At 39.6% G+C, this 21,865-nt stretch overlaps 1 protein-coding gene across 2 annotated transcripts in view; it reads left to right on the forward strand.

Annotated features, from left to right (window-relative positions):
• The first annotated feature begins 1,743 nt into the window (after positions 1 to 1,743).
• ANKS6 (ankyrin repeat and sterile alpha motif domain containing 6) overlaps positions 1,744 to 21,865 on the forward strand; it is a 37,769-nt gene continuing 17,647 nt past the window's right edge. For both annotated transcript variants that reach the window (XM_042835889.1, XM_042835897.1), the window contains exons 1-7: positions 1,744 to 2,105; positions 4,928 to 5,427; positions 8,997 to 9,041; positions 12,578 to 12,782; positions 14,288 to 14,394; positions 15,996 to 16,144; positions 21,327 to 21,531. In XM_042835889.1, the coding sequence (XP_042691823.1) occupies positions 1,759 to 2,105; positions 4,928 to 5,427; positions 8,997 to 9,041; positions 12,578 to 12,782; positions 14,288 to 14,394; positions 15,996 to 16,144; positions 21,327 to 21,531 (1,558 nt within the window). In that variant the 5' untranslated portion in view covers positions 1,744 to 1,758. The remainder of the gene's footprint in view (positions 2,106 to 4,927; positions 5,428 to 8,996; positions 9,042 to 12,577; positions 12,783 to 14,287; positions 14,395 to 15,995; positions 16,145 to 21,326; positions 21,532 to 21,865) is intronic.

The following is a 21,865-nucleotide window of genomic DNA, read 5'->3' on the forward strand; positions in this document are numbered from 1 at the left end:
GGTTGGTTTTTTTTTTTTATCATAAATGGGTGTGTTAAATGTTAACATATTTTACATCATTTAATGCATGGTATCTATAATGCAGGAATCATCACTGAATATTTATCATATCTAGGAATTGGTCCTTTTTGTGAGGACAAATTCACAGAGGTTCATTTTTTCTTTGCTGTGAACAGCACACTCCCAGTATCCATAAGCAGTGGGTATTCATTTCCTGGAGTCTTTCTAAAAGTACAACTTGTTGGACCTTTTGCCACGACAGCCTCGTGATCTGGATTTCCCAGTGGATCAGAGGAAGAAGACTATGTAACATGGAAAGTATGGGTGCATCTGATCGAAACCATCATGTCCTTTTAGTGACATCTAGTGTTTCAGTACACTTCCTGCAATGTCTCCTAGTCCACCAAACCCTCCACCATAGTAATTAGTGCCATGTTCTGCTGTTGAGGTGAAAGATTTTAAAACAGAACAACCTGCTGGAGGCTGTAGGGGTGCATTAACCACAGCATTGTTAGCAGGTCAAGGGATGTCTCACACTACACTGCACTGGAGCAGTCTCACCTTGAGTACTGTGTGCAGTTTTGCATGCCACAGTATAAAAAAGACATAGAACTATTGGAGAGTGTTCAAATGAGAACTATGAAGATGGTGAAGAGTCTAGAGGGAAAGATGTGTAACGATCGGCTGAAGTCCTTGTGCTGGCTCAGCGCAGAGCAAAGGAGCTGAGGAGAGGCCCGAGGGAACGGCATGTTGCTGTGTCAGGGGAGGGGCAGTTTGGGGTCAGGGAGAGGGTCTGCACCACAGGGCTGTGGGCATGGCTCTGAGTGCCAGAGTTTATGGAGCATCTGGACAGTGCTCCCAGACACAGGGTTTGAATTTTGGATTGTCCTGTGAGGGACCAGGAGTTGGACTCAGTAATCCTTATGGTTCCTTCCATCTCAGGATATTCTATGATTCTCTAGAGGAAACTGTAGAAGCACAATACTATATTCTTAAGTGACAAGTCAATTGTAGTTTAAGTTATTTCACCAGCGCTTCATTTTTTTTCTCGCTTTAGCTGTTGTAGTTCAGTATGACCTGGAAAAGGTTACAGGTTAACTTGGAGGCTTAGAAAAGAAAGCGACTTAAAAACACCAGAAGAGATCAGCTTTACACTCAGTCATTAAACAGAAAGACCAGCTGATGGGCATTATCAGGATGGAAAGATATGTTTGTTAAACGATAGCGAAATCCCTTATTGCAGGAAGGGGAGAGTCAAGAAGAGAGGGAAAAGCTGAGCAGGAAGGTGCAGGTACAATGTAGCTAGAGTTGGGCTGGCGCAGAGCAGCTGGGTTGTGGAAGCCATGCTAGCAGAGGGGTCTGGTTTTTTTCAGGCGAAAGACAGTTCTGTAGCGAGGGCTTGCTGTGATGGCTAGGGGAAGGAACACGGGTACCACGAAGCTAGTTCTTTATGTGGAAGCAACCGCAGCACGAACATGGCGTGGAAAACAGCTGCAAGGACACAAACCCCCGAATGAGGGGCAGGAGCCGCGAACCCTCAGGCACAGGTTGGAGCAGAGGGCAATGCCGGCCCTCACGGCCCTGAGGAGCGCAGCTGAGGCGGGTTCCTTTCCCCAAGTCGCGAGCACGGTCGGGCCGCCCTCGGCCTGCCTCCTCCCGCCGCCGGAGTCCCCTCCTCCACGCCGCCGCTTTCCCAACCGCCGCCGGGGGCGGGCGGGCACGGGCGGCCGAGCTTCTCGGGCCCTGCCGGCGCTGCCCATGGGGGAGTGCGGGGTGCCCGCCCAGGTCCAGCTCTTCCTCCGTGCCTGCGAGCAGGGCGACTGCGAGACCGCCCGGCGCCTGCTGGGGCTGCCTGGCGGCACCGCCGGGTCGGCGGCCACCTCCGCCTGCGGCACCGAGGAGGCGGTGGAGCCCCGCGGAGAAGCGGCCGCCGCCTCCCCTGCCCCCGCCGTCGCCGTGGACTGCACCGACGAGGCGGGCAACACGGGGCTGCAGTTCGCCGCGGCGGGCGGCCACGAGCAGCTGGTGCGGTTCCTGCTGCGGAAGGGGGCCTCGGTGCAGAGCACGAACCACTACGGCTGGAGCCCGCTGATGCAGGCGGCCAGGTAGGGGCGCCCGCTTCCCCGCCGCGCCGCAGGCCCGGGGCGGGCGGACACCGGCCTAGGCGGCGGCCGCCTACAACCCCCGACAGCTAGGGCGGAGCAAGCGAGGGAGGATCTTGCAGGGGCTGGGCTGCGGGGAGCTGTGATTGCGCTGAGGGGGCGGTCACCTGTCGACTCCCCAGATGGCGACCCCGTGGGCCGAAAGAGTTGGGTTGAGTGTTCTGGTCAAGTGCTGAGTTTCCTTTTTCCTCCCCTTCCTACGGCCGCGTAGGTATGGAAGGGGCATGAAGGGGTGCGGTGGTTGACGCTTGAGCAAACTCAGTGCAGAGCCAAGGTGCCCCGAAGCCTTCACCTGAATGTGAAAGCACTGCCTGCCCCTCATCTGTTCAGCCGTGCTTCGTTTTCTGTTGTTTTCACATCTACCTGTTGAAAAAGCATCTCTGATATAACGTAGATTAAAGTAAATGGAAATAATTGATTTTGCCTGGCTTTTCCTTCCTTTAATAAATGGAGAAGGATATCCTTCAGCAATAAGCATACATAAAATGATTCCTTTGGATGTTAATGACAGCACTGGATCTCTGTGCATCATACCCCTCTATCATCTATTCACTGCAGGGCTGCAGAAGGCTCTGGTATTGCTGCTGCTTGTGTTTGTGTTTATCTTCACGTACAGAACGCTCTGTGGAATTACGTATTTTGCAAGATTTGAGAACAGTATGAATTGAATGTTTGGTTGAGAGGTTTTTTGTATTTTTTTTTTTTCTTTCATAATATTAAAATACTTGGAAGAAAAGGATCTGTTTGAAAGTCAACATTCTCCTTTCAGTTAAAGCCCACAGAAAGTTCCCAAAGAATGAGTCACACAGCTGGTTTTCCAGTAAGAACAAGGAAGACAGGGTTCAACAGTTCTGTTATTTCGTGAAGGTTAAAAAAAAAAAAAAAAAAAAAAAAAAAAAAAAAAAAATATTTAAATTTTTTTTTTATTTAATAAATTAAAAAAAAAAAAAAAAAAAAAAAAAAAGTACAAAAAACATTCTTAGATTTTTTCTTTAATGAAAACCTTACACTCCTTCTCCAGAGACAATAAACCAAATCACCATAGCCTGCTAACTGTTTTAAAGAAATGACTTGTTACTGTTTGAGAAGTGCAATGGATACAGAAATCTGCAGAGAAAGCTTAAAGTGGCAAAACTTTTTTTTTTTTTTTTTTTTTTTTTTTTTTTAATGGATAACTAAAAAGGAAATGCAGTAACCATACAGACATACTTTTCAAACTACGCGCATGTTGAATTTTCTGGCTGTGTTTAGTTCTCTTGAAATTGGTGAGATAGCATGTATGTATAAAAGTAACTATGTTTCCAGTGACTGCTGGAGCTGCTGTAGTGATGTAGTGAAGTGGAAAGGTTACACCAGAAGAACTAGAGAGCTCTTGGAGGCTTCCTTCTGCAACTGTGTGTTTTCTGCAAGTACACCAGGGTGTTTGGGTCCCATGTCTGCTCTTAGTGGTTGGTTGCGATCCTGGGGATTTCCTCAAATAACAGCTGTTTCTCTTTAGCACCTGAAAGGAGCTTTCAGCATCAAAATTTGATTGTGTTTAACCCTGCACACGCATATAGTAATGCATGGTAGCTGCAATGAGCTGCGCAGAAGTACATATCCTGTAAATGTTTTATGTTTAGTAAAATGAGAGATTACTTCTGCTGAGGAGGGGTCTAAGGTTCCCATCTCCTCACTGTGAGCTAGCTGACTGAAGGGTGGCCTGTATGATGTTCTTTCGATGAAACCAGCATCAGAATCCGAGTTTCAAATGTTTCACACAAGAAGAGTTTCTCTGTTTCCCCAGTGCTGAGTTCCCTTCCCTTATAATAACAGTGGCTACTTGCTATATTGTTTTCTAAGCCTTATGAGAACATCACACTTGCCTGTGTTCACTCTGACCCTTCTTTCACTATGGGAGTTGGTTCATTTTTCCCAACTACAAAGCAGGGGATGATGCTATTACAAAAGATGAGTAAACCATTTCATAAAACAGCTAGGCTTTTTTTTTTTTTTTTTTTTTTTTTTTTTTTAGCATGGACTATTTGAAGTTTTTGCCTTACTCATTTAGTAGTAAAGAGGGTATTTATTTAAGATCTTTACAAGCGAACTGACTTTGATCCCCAACGCTAATATAGGCCTTGGAATACAAGGTTGAAAGTGACTTCAAGGCCTGTAGTTTATAGAAGCTATTCTGTTGATGGCCTGAAGGTAGCATATCGTTGCTTTGGCCAGAGCTCTTATATTGATGTCTAGTTTATGGGCATGGTCACTGGTGCATGTGAAACATTTTAGGAAGGTGCAGTCCGCAGCTTTTGATTGCTCCCCTCCAGTAAGGTGATCACGGCCTCATTCAGTAATGTATGCATTGAATAATAGAATCATAGAGTCCACAGACTTGGAAGGGACTTTTAAAAGTCATCCAGTCCAGTTCCTCTGCAATGAACATGGACATCCACAGCGAGATCAGGTTGCTTAAAGCCTGGTCCAGCCTGGCCTTGAAGGTATCTAGGAATGGGGCATCCACCACATCTCTGAGCAGCCTGTTCCTGTGCCTGAACGCCCTCACTGTAGAAGACATCTTCCTTATATCCAACCTAAATCTACCATCTTTAAGTTTGAATCTACCCTTTTTGAGTTGCTTATAGTCCTCTATAGTAGGCCAGTCCTTTCCATTAGTCAATAGGCCAATTTGGTAATGACATTTTTTGTGTTTGGAGTATGTCAGTTTTCAAAGTATGTCAGTAGCCTCTATGATTATTTCATACTTCTTTCTTTCTCTCAAGGTTTGGACACCTAAGCGTGGCTCACATCTTGCTGGAAAATGGTGCTGATCTCAACGCACAGAACAAATTAGGAGCCAGTGTCCTCACGATGGCCTGTAGAGGTGGCCATGTCAGCATGGTAAAATTGTTGCTGGAATCTGGAGCTTATGTAGACAATTATGACCATTTTAGCACAAATGTGCTTAACAGCAGCAGAGATGACCTTCCTGACATCACTCCATTAATGGCAGCTGCACAACATGGACATGAGGCAGTGGTACATCTGTTACTAGACTGGGGAGCTGATTGCAATTACACTGTGAAGACTATGGGCTGGAGTCCTTTAATGCTGGCAGCGGTTAGCGGTAAGGTGAGCTTAGCACAGCAGCTCATGGAGAAAGGTGCCAATCCTGATCACCTCAATGTACTGCATAAAACGCCTTTTGAAATCTCTGTGGGCTTCAAGCACAAAGACATGAAGGACTATCTGGAATCTCTCACAACGATTAGAATTCATACAGGTATGGAACATTGTTTTTTTCTTTTGCTTTCTTGACGTTTTGATCCTGTATTTGGAAATTGAAGGAGTTAATTTGTATGTACACTTGTGTTCTTTAAAATTTGTAACTGGACTTCTGAAAATGTTGGAGCAGGTGCACCTACCTTGGGTGAGGCAGGAACGCTTGGCTTTGGCAGATTTCTTCCACATTAGTGTAACATTAATAAATAAAATAATATTTATGCAATAAAAAGTATTCAGAATATCTTAAATTTCTATAATGTTTTCAACCCTTTATTTTTTTTTAACCTTTAAAACACATGATATAGATGCTCATTTAGAAAGAAAATTAATAAAGGTCTGAAGAAGGAATGACATAAACAGAGTAAGGTACCAAAGAAAGGATGTCACAAACTGAGGTAAAACTTAAAAAACACAGAATCTACAAATATAAAATGCATTGTAGTGAGAAACTAAAGGTGTTCCTTTTGTCTAGTTTCCTGAAGTAACTAAGAGAAGTGATTAATAAAATGTCCACATTAAGGACAAGAACTCCAACACTAAAGAGCCTTTTTCACTGATAGCTGAAGGGGGGGGGGGGGAAACAAAAAAAACCCACAACAACTTGAAAGTTCAAAGATAGAGGAATTTAAATGGCAAACAATATATTGTGTTTAGTGGTGAAGTTTAGACCTCGAGTGACTTAGAAGAGTCACTATGTTTCTGATCCCAAGGGAGGGGAATACTTAAATGATTTCAGGACTTTGTAACATTTGTAAGCAACTTTCTCCTCTCAAACATGAATATGCCTGCATGTATGCACAGACTGTGCTAAAGCACATATAAACTGGATGAAAAGAACTTTATTTCAATGCAAATCTCAAGTAAAATGGCATTCAGAAATTTTGCTTTTATGGTGGTTTTTATTCTGCATTGTAATGCATATATTATGCACTGAAAGAGATAAAGGAACTGATAAAGAAGCAGCCTGTGACTGTGCTGTTAATGAATATGTGATGGTAGCTTTAGCCAAGAGAATTGAAGGATATAAAACAATCTTATTACTAGATGATCTGAAGGCTAAGGAAGATGGGAGCAAACTTTTGACTGCAACACTTTTTATCCAAACTTCAACATTATGTTTAGTACCACATAATGAACCAGAAGGGCAGAACGGTATATTATTTGCTGTTAGTAATTTTCTTTTTGAATTACTAAGTAAATTTGTATTCTGTTGACAGGATATTTTTCTGTTAATCTGTATTATTCTGTTACTATTCCTCCAATTTCCTAGGTTTTTCTTTTTTATTAAAGGTAAAGGCTGAGCCTATTTGTTTTCATCTGTCAATTTGAAGTGTTACAAATGCCTTACACTAGTTTTGCTAAGATATTCTGGATTTACTCATTTTATTTCTCCAGAAGTTTGTTTATGCTGACAGCAAAAGAGGATTTGTAAAAGCTGCAAGGCAGGATAGGCTTCTGGTTTTCTAACACTAAAGTTTTTGCAATGAAATCTAAGGATAGGACTGACCCTAACAATCCTTTCCCAGGTACTTCCACTCATTCAGTCCTAGTGGTAGAAAGCCTTCAGGGTGTGTTAGTCCACTCTAAGCTCTCTGCAGCTTGTGATACCTGGAGAGGTTTATTTAAATCTTAGCTAATTATTTCTCTGTTGCAGTGCAGGGTAGATAACCCACAATCCCAGTCACCTACATAAAGCTTGTTAATTTTTACTTAAATTGATTCCTGTGGGTCAAGCTTCCCTTGTACTTCAAGAAGGAAGGACAGAAATCTGGCACTTCCTTATGCTTCAGAGGAGGTTTGAACTCAGTCAGATGCTGACTTCTAGGTTAAGTTTGGAGCAACAACTTTCACACAGCCAGGCTACCAGGTAGAACTGGCTGACTGCTGACATTTGCTCTTGACCACCCTCTGAGAAAGAGACCTTGATTGGTTACTTTACACAGAATTAGGCATCTGTGGGATTTGCTAGTGCAGTACCCTCTGTTTTGCATATAAGTTCTGTGCACGCATAGTTAGCTTGATGAGTCTTGAAGGCCTTCTGTAATCATTCAACTTAAAGGATGGAAAAGGTGTGCTTAAGCTAGAAGAATGGACTTGCATTAAAGCAGATGAGTATTCTTGCTACCTCATCTGAGGGGGTGTTTCCACCAGCAGAAGAGTAATAACTAATTGCAATGGAGAAGAGAGGAAAAATATTAAACATCTGAATAAATTTCCACAGTGATCTTTGACCATGGCTTTAGTCTACTCTAGCACTGCAGTCTGCATATCCTGTGGAAGGCAACAAAAAAGGAACTTGTCTTCTGGGCCACTACCGTACACAGGACAAATTGCATCCCAAATGAATGTACCTCTTTTCTCTGGGATGCTTTCGGTAACGAAATCAGTACTGCCTCTGAAGGCCTGGGCGTTGCCTGTGTACAGTCCTTGTCCTTACTTCAGCTTACACGGGCGGGCGGTAGTCCTTCCTTCTGGCACCTCCTTGTGGTCCCCTGCTCCCTTAGGCTGTCTCTCTTCCAGACTTTGTGCATGCCAAGTACACAGTCTCGTCCTTTCCTCAACTGATCTTTTGAAATGTTTTCTAACAGTGTGCTTACATATGGTTCCTTCTGTTAGCAGTTTCTTAATCAGAAGAAAACATAGAACTGACACAGTTTCTTCTGTTATTTCAGACTTTCCAGCAATTGCCTTTGTTCAGCATTTTCAAGTTACTTTTTAAATCAAGCTATGAACATTAACCTTTTCTGAATCAGTCCTGGGAGACCTCTCAACATCTTGTTCTCTTTAAAGTCTTCTTGGCCCATTGGCTCTAGTGTCAGTAATGCCTTGGAAGACAGAAGGAAATTTATTTTTCTGGTTTGAGTGGAAAGTGCAAAATATGTCACTATTTTTCCCTCATCTGCTGCAAAATCAATGGTTTCAAAACACTGGGAAGGCATAGAGAAGGAAACATTCTTCACTCAAAGTATTAAAGCTGAAATAATTACAGTAGGTTTTTTGGTCATGATGATCTAGGAGTGATGTATTTCTATTAATGTGCAAATAGCATTTGATCATCACTATTATTTTTGTGACCTTCACAAGTTAACCTGTCATTACTTGAGACAAAGAGAAAAAATGGGTCATCTTACAGAACTTTTTTTGAATCACTTTCCAAAACAATCCTGTAGTATTTGATTGTTAACTGTTGTACAGAGGGTCTCACCTGAGCACAGAAGCATACCGTGGTTCTCTAATTGATACTTAGATCTTCCAGGAAGGAAATATAGAAATTTCCTAATACAATTTCCTGATGCAGAATGGAAGTTGAAAGGCAAAAAGCCAGTACCAGTGCTACGGTGCTACAGTGTTTAGCCTACAGGTTTACAGTGTTTACCATACAGGTAAGTGATTCTAAAGGGAATAAAAGTTATCTGTGCATTCTTTGTTCTTATAAAATGTATACGCAAATATTTATTTAATAGTATAATTGTGCAGAATTCATTTTTTAAAAAGTTTTTGCTGTAAATTTTTATAAGAAATTTTTGCATTTTAAATATTGTTAATAAAAGTATTTATGCTTTTCAGATACAGAGAAGAGGCAACCTGACATCTTTCATGCTTTGAAATTGGGTAAGCTGGAAGGATTTTTCTATTGCCTTGTTCCTGTAACCACTCAATGTGCTTATTTGCTAACATGGGAAACTGAAATGTGTTCTGTTTTCATGACTGCTTTTTTCTCTTTCACTTTTAAAAGTACAATTATTTCTGTGGTTTGAATTTATTTTTCTTCCCATTCCAACATGAGAAAATGTTTATGAGATCCTGGTCATGTCCTTCGTGCCACAGTGGTGTGATTTAGTGCTTTCTAAGACTGTGCTACTTTAACATGACATTTTTTTCTTTTATATGTTAAGTTCAAAAAACAGATTTGCTAATTTTTTGCAAACAGCATGCTGACCTCTACTCCATATAAGCATTGTAATTGCTATTAAAAATCGCTTCAAGAAAAAAGTGCTTCAAATCTTGTCTGTTCTCTCATGACGAAGAGTGACTTTCGTGAGCACATCATTGATGAATCTATTTTGTGGAAAGCAGAAAAAGCTAGAGCCATCCTGTTGATTTAAATTTGATCCAGACTGTGATGGGTTGCATTCCTGGTGACTAACTGCTTTCTAGTTACCTATTTATCTTCTTAAACATGGGAAGAATATTAAATCTTAGGAAATTAAATGTTACATCCAATGACAACATGAGAAGAGTCCCATGAGACCTGTGATAGTCTCAGGAGAGATTTCCTCCTTTTCCTGTCATTATTCCCTTACTTGGGCTAAGATGCCCCAGGCAGTGGGGCTAATACAGTCCTGATATGCACTGGGCTTAGTAAGCCTGTCTGGAACTGTACACAATCTGTGGCATAGAAAATCTGATCTGGTGACCTTCTATGATGTGTGAGTGACAGCATTGGTGGACAAAGGGAAGGCAACTGATGTCACTTACCTGGACTTGAGCAGGGCCTTTGCCGTGGTTCCCCACCACATCCTTATCTCCACATTCAATGGGTGGACCACTTGATGGATGAAAAATTGGTTGAAAGGCCACAGACAGAGGGTGATTCATGGTCCTGTGCCTAGGTGGAAGCTGGTAATGAGTGGTGTCCCCAGGGGTCTGTCTTGGGACTGGTTCTCTTTAACATCTTTATCAGTTACGTCAATGATGTAATTGAGTGCATCCGCAGCAAGTTTGCTGATGACACCAAGCTGAATGTGCAGTTGACAGTGGAAGGAAGGGATGCCATCCAGAGGGACCTCAACAGACTCAAAAGGGGGGCCTGAGTGAACCTAAGGAGGTTCTACACAGCAAAGTGCAAGGTTTTGCACTTGGTCCGGGGGAATCTCAGGTATATATACAGACTGGAAGTAGCAGTCCTTGAGAACAGCCCTGCAGACAAGGACCTGGGCATCCTGATGGATGAAAAACTTAAACATGAGCCAGCAGTGTGGTCTTGCAGCTCAGAAAGCAAACGGTATCCTGGGCTCCACCAGAAGAGGGGTGGCCAAGCAGGGACAAGGAGGTGATTGTTCCTCTCTACTGTGCCCTCATGAGGCCCCATCTGGAGTATTGTGTCCAGGTCTGGAGCCCCCAGTACAAGGAAGACAAGGAGCTGTTGGAGAGGGTGCAGAGGAGGGCCACAAAGATGATTAGAGGGCTGGAGAATCTCTCCTAAGAAGAGAGGCTGAGGGAGCTGGGCTTGTTCAGCCTGGATGAAAGAAGGCTGAGAGGCGACCTCGTTGCAGCCTTTCAGTACCTAAAGGGAGCCTATAAACAGGAGGTGAGTCAACTCTTTGAAAGAGTAGATAAGGTGTAATGGTTTTAAGGTGAAGGAGGGAAGATTTAGGTTGGATGTCAGGGGGAAGTTCTTTAATATGAGAGTGGTAAGGTGCTGGAACAGGCTGCCCAGAGAGGTTGTGGATGCCCCATCTGTGGTGGTGTTCAAGGACAAGTAGGATGTGACCCTGGACAATCTGGTCTAGTATGAAAAATGAAGGTTGGTGGCCCTGCCTGTGGTGGGAGGGGTTGGAGATTCATGATCCTTGAGGTTCCTTCCGACCCGGGCCATTCTGTGATTCTGTGATCCATAGAGCACTGAAAGCTGTTTGTACCCCTGCTGACTGTGGTACATGCATTGAGAATTAGTAAGCTTCAGCTCAGCCTTGAGTCAGTCAGATTTCAATTCATCTGCCCTTCTCATACTTGTGAGACCTATAGTTCGAGGTTTGAAAATGTTATTGCTGGGTCAGAAGTAGTTTTAGGGAGCCAAATGAATATTAGTCAGTGCATTGTTGTTTCCTTTTTCGTTAATTTGTTTTCTAAACTACTTGGTTATAAAAAAGCTTTGCTGCGGTAAGAAGTGACAGGACCCCAGAGTTCAATTCTGAAGCTTCTGTGGGTTCCAGGGTTTCTGTTTAACAAAGTCTGTGATGTACTTCTATGTTAAAAAAGGCCACTTGATGTCTTTTATTGAATTGAGACATGAAAAATCAGTTCTGTGCTTTCTATTTCCAAGAAATTAGATTATTATTGTGGGTGGCATGGTGCCTGCAGGGCTTATCTGGAGTTCTGACAGTCTTTCCAAGGAAAGTACTGACATCATTGATTCTGTTGAGGGAAATCCATGTCCTGAAGCAGTATATTAAGTTGTCGTTTTGTTTTGTTTTAGTATGTGAAAATATTTTCATCGGCACGGCAGTTGTGGGTTTGTTTCTTTTTGCCTCTATTTCTGCAATGGTACATAGTCAATCAGAGATCTTTTTTTCTTCTTAGCTTCTTCCATCTTTTGTCTGCCATACGACATCAAAAAAAGTAAGGGAGCTGGGTGAATTTAAACTCTCTTCAGAAGATGGCCCTGACTAACCTCATACATTTTTAAAAAATTCCTTTTCCTCTCTTTAGTATGACTTAGACAAAAAAAATTTAGACAAAAAAATACTACCCATATTTTGTATAGCTTTTTGTAATCTTGGTGACTATCAGCCTCTTTTAAGTGGAAATGTGAACATTAGGTTTGCTTTTAAAAAAAGATGACAGGAATAATGCATTATTTTTTATGAAGGAGTAGGGAAGATTGGAGATTTAATTTAAATATCAGAACCAGAGTTTAAAAAAAGGACTCCTTTCTGAGTACAAGAAAGTTGAGCACTGTAATGGACTCTTTCCCTCAGAGGCTGTGGCTTCTCAATAGCAGTGGTTTTAAATAGAAGAACCACCCTTGTAGAAGGAGGTATGGGCCAGTATGACACTGGATGTTGTTTTTTCTACTTAAGTAAAGGTCCAACACCTTTCAGAGTGTCTTTGTACTTTTTGATTCTAGAATTGTGTCTTTCTGTGATTTCTGTCTATGGAAATTGAACAGGGATCTTAATCGTGCTGAATGACTGTATCTGAGCATCACTGCTGTTTCCTGTACATCATCTTAGGACAATTTTATGGAAAAGTTACATACTCTGCATGAGATATTCTGTCATTTGTACAGCCTTTATGGCTTAGTTATGTAAGCCATTTCCAGTTAATGTAGGCCAGTGTCAGCAAATCTAAATATGTATTAATTCACTGTCTGAGAAGTTATCTACTGCTGATGTGTAAATTATTTTTTTATCACTATTTTGCAGGCAATTTTCAGCTGGTTAAAGAGATAGTTGATGAAGACTCAAGTCAAGTCAATGTTACCAATGTTGATGGTGCATCTCCATTAATGATTGCAGCTGTAACCGGACAGCTGCCTCTTGTCCAGCTCCTTGTTGAAAAAAATGCTGATGTTGACAAACAAGATAATGTTCATGGTTGGACAGCACTAATGCAGGCCACATACCATGGGTAAGTTAAGTGCTGTTAGGGTCTAACAGAAATTTCCATCTTCTTAGAAAGCCTATACCAAACTCGAGGCAGTCACCTTTGCTTGTGCCCTGTTTTCTGGTCCAAAATCCATTATTACAATTCCCCTCTTCAGAAGTTTTCATTAACTTTTCCAAAACATGTTTACCAGAAAACTTGTTTTCTCGAAGGCTGTTTTATAAAGAGTCAAAACCCAGAAGTTAGGATGGGTACTTCACGTGTAATCTCAGTCCTACAGTTGGCAATATTTAAATGCAGAAGGCTCCTGTATTCAGGTACTCCTCTTGTCTGTGAAAACAAGGACTGAAATTCCTTATACTCAAAAGAATCTCTGCTACCCCTTATTAGAAGCAGTTGGTGGGATGATCTCTGCAAGCAAGTTCTATGTGAGCCAAGAACTCTGAAGGATCGAGTTACTCTGTGTGCTCTGAAGGTGCAGAATGGGAAAGCAGGATGAAGAACACTTTTTTAAGGAGTAGAAGAAAAGTAAGGGAAGAATGCTGAGGAGCTACATTGAGAGTATGCAGAGGTTTTGTTAGAAGACAAGAAGAACATTTGTTCTTCGTTTTAGGTTGATTTTATTTGGTGTGTCTTCAGATAGAAGTAATTCTCTGAAGTGGAGATGCTGAGATCTGTTTCTCAGCTTCTGTGGTAGAGTTGGTTGTCAACTATTGCTGCTTAAGAATATTTGTTCTTTTGAGTTGGTTATATGCAACTGTTTTTATACAAGGTCAGTCTCGAGGAATTTTGTATTGAATATGTTTTCCATAACTTTGCAGTCTGTTGACTTATTCTGTAGGCTGTAGTACAGTATTGGTTCTAATTTGCAAGGCAAGTCCTGCTTACTTTTTGAAGAATATGAGAAAGGAGAGGGATTGATGAGGATTGGATGTTCTGTTATGCAACTTGCTTTTATGAGCTTTTGCTAGAAGATGTTTGTAATATTAATTATTGCTGATCTTTTTGTACATTCCAGACATTTCAGTGAAATATCTATCTCTAAGTGAAGACTGTCTGGAGTTCAAAATTATTTTTAGTCACTTTGGCTTTTATTATATGCAATTTCTTAGCTGTTATGAATATGAAGTTGTTTTTATTTATTAATGATGTTTTATAGTGATTTCTGGAATGATCTTTGTATTTCTACCTGCTTTATGCCCAAAATTTCATTGGGAAATTGGCAACAAGTTTCAGGATCATTTCCAAAGAGCAGCTTAAGAAACTAACTATTTAAATTAGTTTTTAAAGCAGACTTTCTGCATACCAATTAGTTCAGTTTGTAGTAAGAAAAAGTGTGTGACAAAGGAATCATGGGAGCTCTTGACTAAATTGTGGACAAATTTTGTATGTGGTTAGCTATTGCAAAGGTAAAACTGATCTGTAATTGAGAAGAAATGGTGTAAAAGGATAGAAATGAAGCACTGGTCTTCTCTCTTTATCTCTTTCTCTCATATAAGCAATGCATTTTTTTTTTCTCTGCCTTGAAGAAACAAAGAAGTTGTAAAGTATTTGTTAAACCAAGGAGCTGATGTCAATCTTCGGGCAAAAAATGGATACACTGCTTTTGACTTGATAATGCTGCTGAATGACCCAGGTATGCTATTTCAGAGAGCACCAAGGAAGCGTTTGTAATTGCAACATAAACAGATAAACTCTTAAATTCTGAAAGTTACACTGAGGTTCCTACAGATGATTGGCTGAGGTCCATGCCTTACTGGACCAAGTAAGGATAGTGTCTGAAAAATTTGTTCAGATGGATAAATAACCATATGAGCTAATTAAGTTTGTTCCTCTTGTTTTTGTTTTTGAAGGTACTCCAAAATGAGGTGCTTTTGTCATCAGATCCTGTTCAGTGTTATTTAATTGTTGTGGCTCATGTGTTCTGTAGTGTCTTTAGCACTGAACTAGGAACTGGAGCTAGAAGTTTCCACTGAGTAAGCAGCAGTGTAGGGTCAGGACAAAGAGTGCAGTCATAGAATCACAAGGTTGGAGAGGACCTACGAGATTATCTAGTCCAACCATCCTCCCATTACCAGTACCACAAAGTACTAATCAATTTCACTGTTGCAGAAAAAGGAATGACAAACCTCAACAGCAATTCACCAGTTCATGTACTTGAGCCTATTTGGAAAAATGTAGGTAGGCAAGCATCACTTCCACATACAAAACTAAGAAAAGTCACATGTTAGTCTTCAAATTGCTAGCTACGGGAGTTGCTTTTGGAAAAATCAGCATGCTTTGGAGAGACCTCAATTAGATTTTATTGTAGTTTTTTTAGCCCAGCTAATTTGGGACTTTATTGTTGACCTCACCTGGTACCTAAATTACTTTTTCCAAATTTGAAAATCCATACTGCTACTGGAATTAGTGTGTTTTCTCTGTGTTTACTCAAGATAGTGTTTTTGGTCACTAGCATGTATCTTTGCTTTGTCTAAAGTTGATAACTAATAGTATGAAATTTTAGAAAATGAATACAGTGAATATATGTTTCATATGATTAACTTCTTGTAGGACCAAATAGTTCATCTTGATGCCTTTCAGAAAGAGGAATATATTGGTCAGTTCTGTCTGCCCTTCTGAAAGTCTTTCCTTATTTCTGTGTAAAACACAATTTTACAGAATATTTTTTTGCTTTCCTGTCCTTATCTCATGTTTGTTCTTTTTTCTGCCGCCTCCTTTCCTTTTTTTCTTACTTTTTTTCTCTCTCTCTTTTTTTTTTTTTTTTTTTTCTTACCATGTCTTTTCAGTCCCTTCATTGTCCAGGCTGAACATCTCCTTTCTCTTTGGGATTTAATTTCAAGCCTCTTTTCTGCAACCTGCACTTGAAGAAAGAATATTCATTTTTCTCTGCTCTATTCTATGTCAGGTGAGAAAAGGGAGCACCACAATGCTGTCCTGAACTTATGCAGAATACCAGAGCAGGCAGTTCACTTGGTCACAGCAGTGTGTTCAACTGAATCATATTCTTATTTATACTGCTAAATATCTTTAGAGAGGTGATGGTAAGACTACAGCTCATTGTGTGGGGAGAAGGGGTGGGAAACAGGACAAGAAACAAAGATGTCAGTACTCATCTGCATTGAGAGTTTTAGATTTATTATTAAACCTTAGTGGAAATTACAGGAAAATCATCAGCATTATCAGTTGTGATTTGGCAAAGCAAAATAGAATAAAAGGTATCTTTATTTCTTTTAGACACAGAACTTGTACGGTTACTCGCATCAGCATGCATGCAAGTAGACAAAGACAAGAATAAAATGAACAACAGATCATCTTTGCCTTCTTCCAGAAGTAGGCAATCCTTAAATGTCCCAATGCTGCCAGATGACAAAGGAGGTCTAAAGGTAAATGCTTTTATTCATCCTTCATGTGTGAAGCAGAGAAGTAGTTTATAACTAATTTGTAACTAGTTGTTGGGATCTTTGCCTTTCTGAATTCCTAATTGGCAGTGTTTCACAGTTTTATGAAATGTAGTATATGTCCAGTTTTATTTCTCTTCAGGTAACAAGGCAAAGAGAAGACTTTTAAAGAAGAGTCAGCATCAAAGTATATTTCAGTGCCTAGAAGCAGGGGTGATAATTAAATAGTGGAAGGTACTACATTCATAAGTTTGGAACTGAATTTCCATTATGATCCTAGTTTTAAATCATGCAATGTAATCTAATTTTCATAGACTTTTCCTGTACCCACAACTAATCTTCTCTTCTTTGGAATGGGAGTGAATGTGTTACTGGATTTTTTTTCCATCTCCTGACACAATGAGAAGCTGCTTTTTATGTATTTGTTCTAGGTAGAAATTGCAACAGTAGTTCTTTGTAATTTGCTTTTGTAGTTGACACTAGAAGGAAGAAAAATGATGTAGGAGGGTAACAGAAATTAGGGTTATGTATTCGAAAATTCTGTGATTGTGTGCAGGACAGCCAAAGAAACTGAGAGGCTGTCTCTGTCATCTAAATGTAAGAATAATAAAAAGGAGGCGTTTAGATTCATCATGAAGCAGCAAGTTTCTAGGAGGATGTGTAGACTTCATTTAAATCATGAATGGAAGTTGGCACTGAAAATTATGAAGGTCATAGCAGACCTCTAATATAAAAAGTGGAAGAACGTGCAAGAGTGGAGGGCTTACATGTCCTCTGTGTAGAGTAACTGCAATGCTGTTATCCTTAACTAGAAATTAGCAATTAAGCAGTAGGAAAAAACAGTGGGTGCCACTTGTATAAGGATATTGTGACTTATGTGGTCTGTCCTCAAAAAAAGAAGAAAAGAACATATTAGTTTATTCTGTTGTTGTTGCTGTATTTATTTGCTTAGGTGAACATGTTTTGGTGATTATATGCCTCTGTTTCTTTCCATCTTGAGCTCACAGTTTTTACATAAACAGTACCAGAATCTTGGAAACACATGTGCTAATTTCCTGACTATTCCTGACATGAATTCTGAAGATCATTTACAGTTCTACTTTGGAATCTGTTCTACAATTCTTGAAGTGACTAGTTGTTATTTTCATATGATTATCCTTTGGTATGAATTTCGATGGACCTTTTAGGAATGCAGTTATCTAGCTTTGCCTAGTCTTTGACTGCTGTAAAGCAGATCAACTCCTGCAGAGATATGGGGCAAGGGCCTGAACTGGAGTCATGTAGGATTTCAAGGTGAAAGTAGAAAAAAAGTAATTTTGAAAGATTTGTCACTGATGAAGATTTAAATATGAATATTCACATTTAATATATTTATGTGTATCACACCCTGATCCCTGGTTTATTTCACCCAGAGAGAAGACAGTCACTACAGTGTACTTCAGTGGCACACCCTGTGCTGTTCTCTGGTCTTGCCCAAGTTCTCCCCTTCTTCAGAAAGTCGTGCTTGGACCATATTCCACAACTTTTAGAATGTTTTAATGTTTGGTCTCAAAGCAACCAAACTTCATATTATCTACAAGTCTTAATCAAGCACTTTTCCAGCAGAAATTGTATTCTATATAATTCTCCTGTGTGTGTGTTTAAACAGATAGATAGTTAGAAAACTGTAAGCCTAGATAACTTCCTCTTGCTTATAATGCTTTATTAACTATTTTGTCTGATTGTATTTTCCACATCTTATTCTTCTTATAGTGTTTGGAGAGTAAAAATGACTTTCTCAGAGTTGCTGGGTGGTCATCAAACTTATCTTGCTTTTGACCAGTGTGAAAGGAGAATGCCTAAGTGAGGATCTGTCTTTTGCAACAGCTGTTCTTCCCTGTGGACAACTTCTCTGCATGGAGCCAGGACTGTAAAACAAATTGCCCAGAGGTTTTCAGTTAGGTATTTATGGTGACTCAACCAAAACATAAATTTTCTATCTAGGTCAATGCAAATGACAAAACATGGAATCTTCTGAATCACAGCAAATGGAAGAATGAGAGGGAACTTCAGGGGCCCACTTGCCTCTTTTTAAGGAGAACAAATGAGTATGACAGGAGCTTCCTTGACAAAGTTTCTAGTCTCCTTTCTCTCACTGTGATGAAGATCTCATGACCTCCCTCCATGCCTAGTTCTACTGCTTGTCTATTCCTAAAGTCAGATTTTTTCCCCCTGATCTAATCCAAATTTCTCTTGCTACGTTCTATGTTGATTGATTATTTTTCAATTATAAGTGTCCAGCTTCATCTTTAGAAGAATTACATAAATATTTAGATATTTATATTGTATCATATATTATGATATTTATCATAAATATCATAAATATTATGATATTTATTTAGATATTTATCTAGATATTTAGATATCTAGATATTTAGATATTAGGATTCTCTTCATGCTCTTATTTACTATTTTCTCACTCAAATTTCCTTGTTTGCAGGCTATGGTTCCTAAATTTCATATTATTTCTAGTATGTCTTTATCTGTTTTAAGATGAGGTATCCAAAACAAGTCATGAAATTCCAATCAGGGTCCTAGTTATGTATCTCATTGAATGGCTGGAAACATACCTCTTATCAAGCAGCAGGATTCTGTAGATCTGTTCTTACAGGACCTATACTTAGTGGGATGATGCAACTCTGATTTCCATTTTTCTACAGTGCAGCTGCTTTGCTGCTTATTCCTTTTTATGTATTTTACACTTGATTTTCTCTTCTTACTTATCACCTTGAGTCCTACTGAAAAATGTAAATTTATCAGTATTATTTAGAGCATCTGTCCAGATGTCTTACACAAACTATACAAAATAAATTCTGTTTCATCATTGCTTTTATTAATGAATATTTCCAAGCTCATGTTTTATTCCACTAAATATTTTCTCCCAGTTTCATAGTAAATTGTTGCCAATTTGTTTCTTAGTATGTCTTTTGGTCATGTTGCTTTCCCTAGATTATTTTTACTGGGAGCATATTTCCCTCATTCGCTTAGAGTGTTGTACATGGAATAGTGATGAGCTTTATTAATGTCAAGCTATGTCAAATTTTCTCCTCCCTTCAGCCCACTTTAACCAGTTATCCTGACAAAGAGAAAGACTGATTTGGTGTGATTTATTTCTGACAAACCCATGCCAACTTTCTAATATTGCTATAAACATCTAAGGTATTTCTCAAGTGGCAGCACCATTTTTCTAATCTTTGATACCACTGCATTCTCCCATTGCTACTAGATCTTGGCCTTTTGACAGATGCTATTTTCGTCTGTCAATACATTTATGTTACTTGGCTTTTTTCAACCTAGTTTAAAACCCTTTATTCCAGCTTCTGTATGTCTGTGAGACAAAAGGTTTATGGACAGGCCACAACTGCTGCAGCAGCACACTGAAGACTCCAAAGCTCAGACGAGTGTACTCTAAGCCCAGAAGACAAATGAACCTCTCTGCTAGAATTCCTTTCTTACCAGAGAGTTTAGTACAGGTGTTCTGTACTGTAACGTAGTGGCTGCTCTTACTTTATTTCAGGTGACTTTGTGATGAGAGGATATGTTAAGAAATCAAAGGCACTGTAAAGAGTAGCAAATATGAGAGGAACTTACATGTGATCTTTTTGCTCAGATGTAGTTATTTTGATAAAGTTATTTTGATCCCTTTACAAGCAAACCACATTGTACAAGCAGTCCCTTTTGTAAGCTCATTGTTCTCCACATTAGAACTAGAGGGATTTTTTCACCCTTTGATTTCCTTTTGGCAGGTGAATAAATGCTGAACTCTGTGGTATTTGTTTCTTTCTCAGAACCATTTGTCTCCATTGCCTTTATCCTTCAGGTCTTTGTTGCTGAAAGTAATGTAAATCTTTATTAATTATGGCTCCAAAGAGATACAAAGGTCTGAGTACTTTGTCCATTACTAACACTCTGTGCGGATTTTAAAATCATCTTAATGATCATTTGCTAGAGTGATTGATTTATGGGAAATAAGTTTACAGCTTATATTGCTTATTTCTACATTATGACAGCTGGGAAGAGTTATATCAATAAGCAGTTGAAAATTATTAAATGCCAGGGAGAGAGAGGGATATGTATGGTGAGAGTAATGGCTAAGTATAAAGAGTAATCTACAAAAGTACGTGTCTGGACTGGACATCATATAAAGCAGTCTTGATGAAGTACTATAATTTTTAAATGACTAAATTTTTTAAGTGTTCAGAAAGCAAAGAATTAAGAACTAATCAGACCATCTTTAGAATCTTGACTTATTTGCCTCCAAGCCACATGAAGTTTAATACAAACTATATGAGTCTTCTTAATATAAACTGTAAGCCCTGTGTAGCCTAGAGAAATGTAACAGGGGAACCATCCTCCATACTGGAAGCATCTTGCATCATCCATCTAGAAAAATACAGAAATCTGTAATCCATTTAGATAAAGTCTGTTTTGAGAAAAGTTTGGATATTATCCTTATATACGATATACCTACATAGGTAGGGGCTCCAGGTGCAGTAGTGCTTAGGCAGTATTGTTTTCTGTATTGTTTTATTTCCTTGCCTTGTTCTTTGGCAGACTATAGTCTCTTTCCAGTCTGAGAGTGTTAAAGTTACCTATACAGCAGCACTATATATATTGTGAATCTTGGTTTTGACAGTAACACTGTCAGAACTCTGTTGGTTTGCCACTAATTTTCAAAATCTGAAGGAGAGGCTTCCATGCAGCTCCAATAATTTCTATGTATGCCTCTAAGAAGAAGAAAATATGCATTCCCATTCATTGATGCCATAGAACAGAGGAATGGATGGTAAAGTTGAAAGTTGATTGTCAGGTCAAGTATTTGCCATGTAGCTGTAAAGATTTCTGGCTCAAATTAAAACAATATTGTTATCTACTTCATTTTTTGAGTTAGTGTGCAAAAGTATTGTAAGCTATTTTCCAAATGAAGAATAAGGACAAAGATTAATCTTACCTATGCCTGATGAAGAAGGATTCTGTTGATATTTGCAAATCAGTTTAAGATTGCATTTGTATTTTCACTCTGGAACTCCTTTGTCACTGCAGTAAGGATTACCTAGTTGTACATTTCTTTTCCTCATGCTTTTATTTTAGTTGGAACTAAACTGTTCTTTTTTCCTTCTCAATCCAGTCTTGGTGGAGCAGGATGTCCAATCGATTCCGCAAGCTGAAGCTGACTCAGACATTGCGCCATGGATTTTCTTCCAATCAGTTTGGGCCTTTTCCTGATGAACCTGAATCTTCATTAAATTCCACCATGAAAGCATTTCCACAGAGTGACACAAACTCCTCTGGAACTACTGATGTTCCTATGGCCTGGGTCACAAATAACACAGGTAGTGATAAAGCTGGAGTTGTCTGATAGGAAGTGAGCTCTTACGGGATAGTTGAGATTATATTAATTCTGGTTTATTAGTTCTTGTTAAGTTTAGTGCAGCTGAAAGGTCACAAATTCTATTTGTATGGTATAGAAAGAGATACATTTGTATCCCTGACTGTTGATGGTGCTGAATGTTGAGGGCAACCTTCTTTCAGCAGGGAAATGCTACAGTAACACTGGTACTGCTTTGTAGCAGGAACTCCTAAATTTGTCAAGGAATGGACAGCTCACTCAGGAGTTGTTCCTATCCTCAATAAAATAATTTATATTGTGAAAATCAGTTTGTTTAA

This window comes from Centrocercus urophasianus, unplaced genomic scaffold (assembly GCF_019232065.1).
Source record: "Centrocercus urophasianus isolate 14NV4802_14NV808 unplaced genomic scaffold, USGS_Curo_1.0 seq_11, whole genome shotgun sequence".
NCBI classification, from domain to species: domain Eukaryota; kingdom Metazoa; phylum Chordata; class Aves; order Galliformes; family Phasianidae; genus Centrocercus; species Centrocercus urophasianus.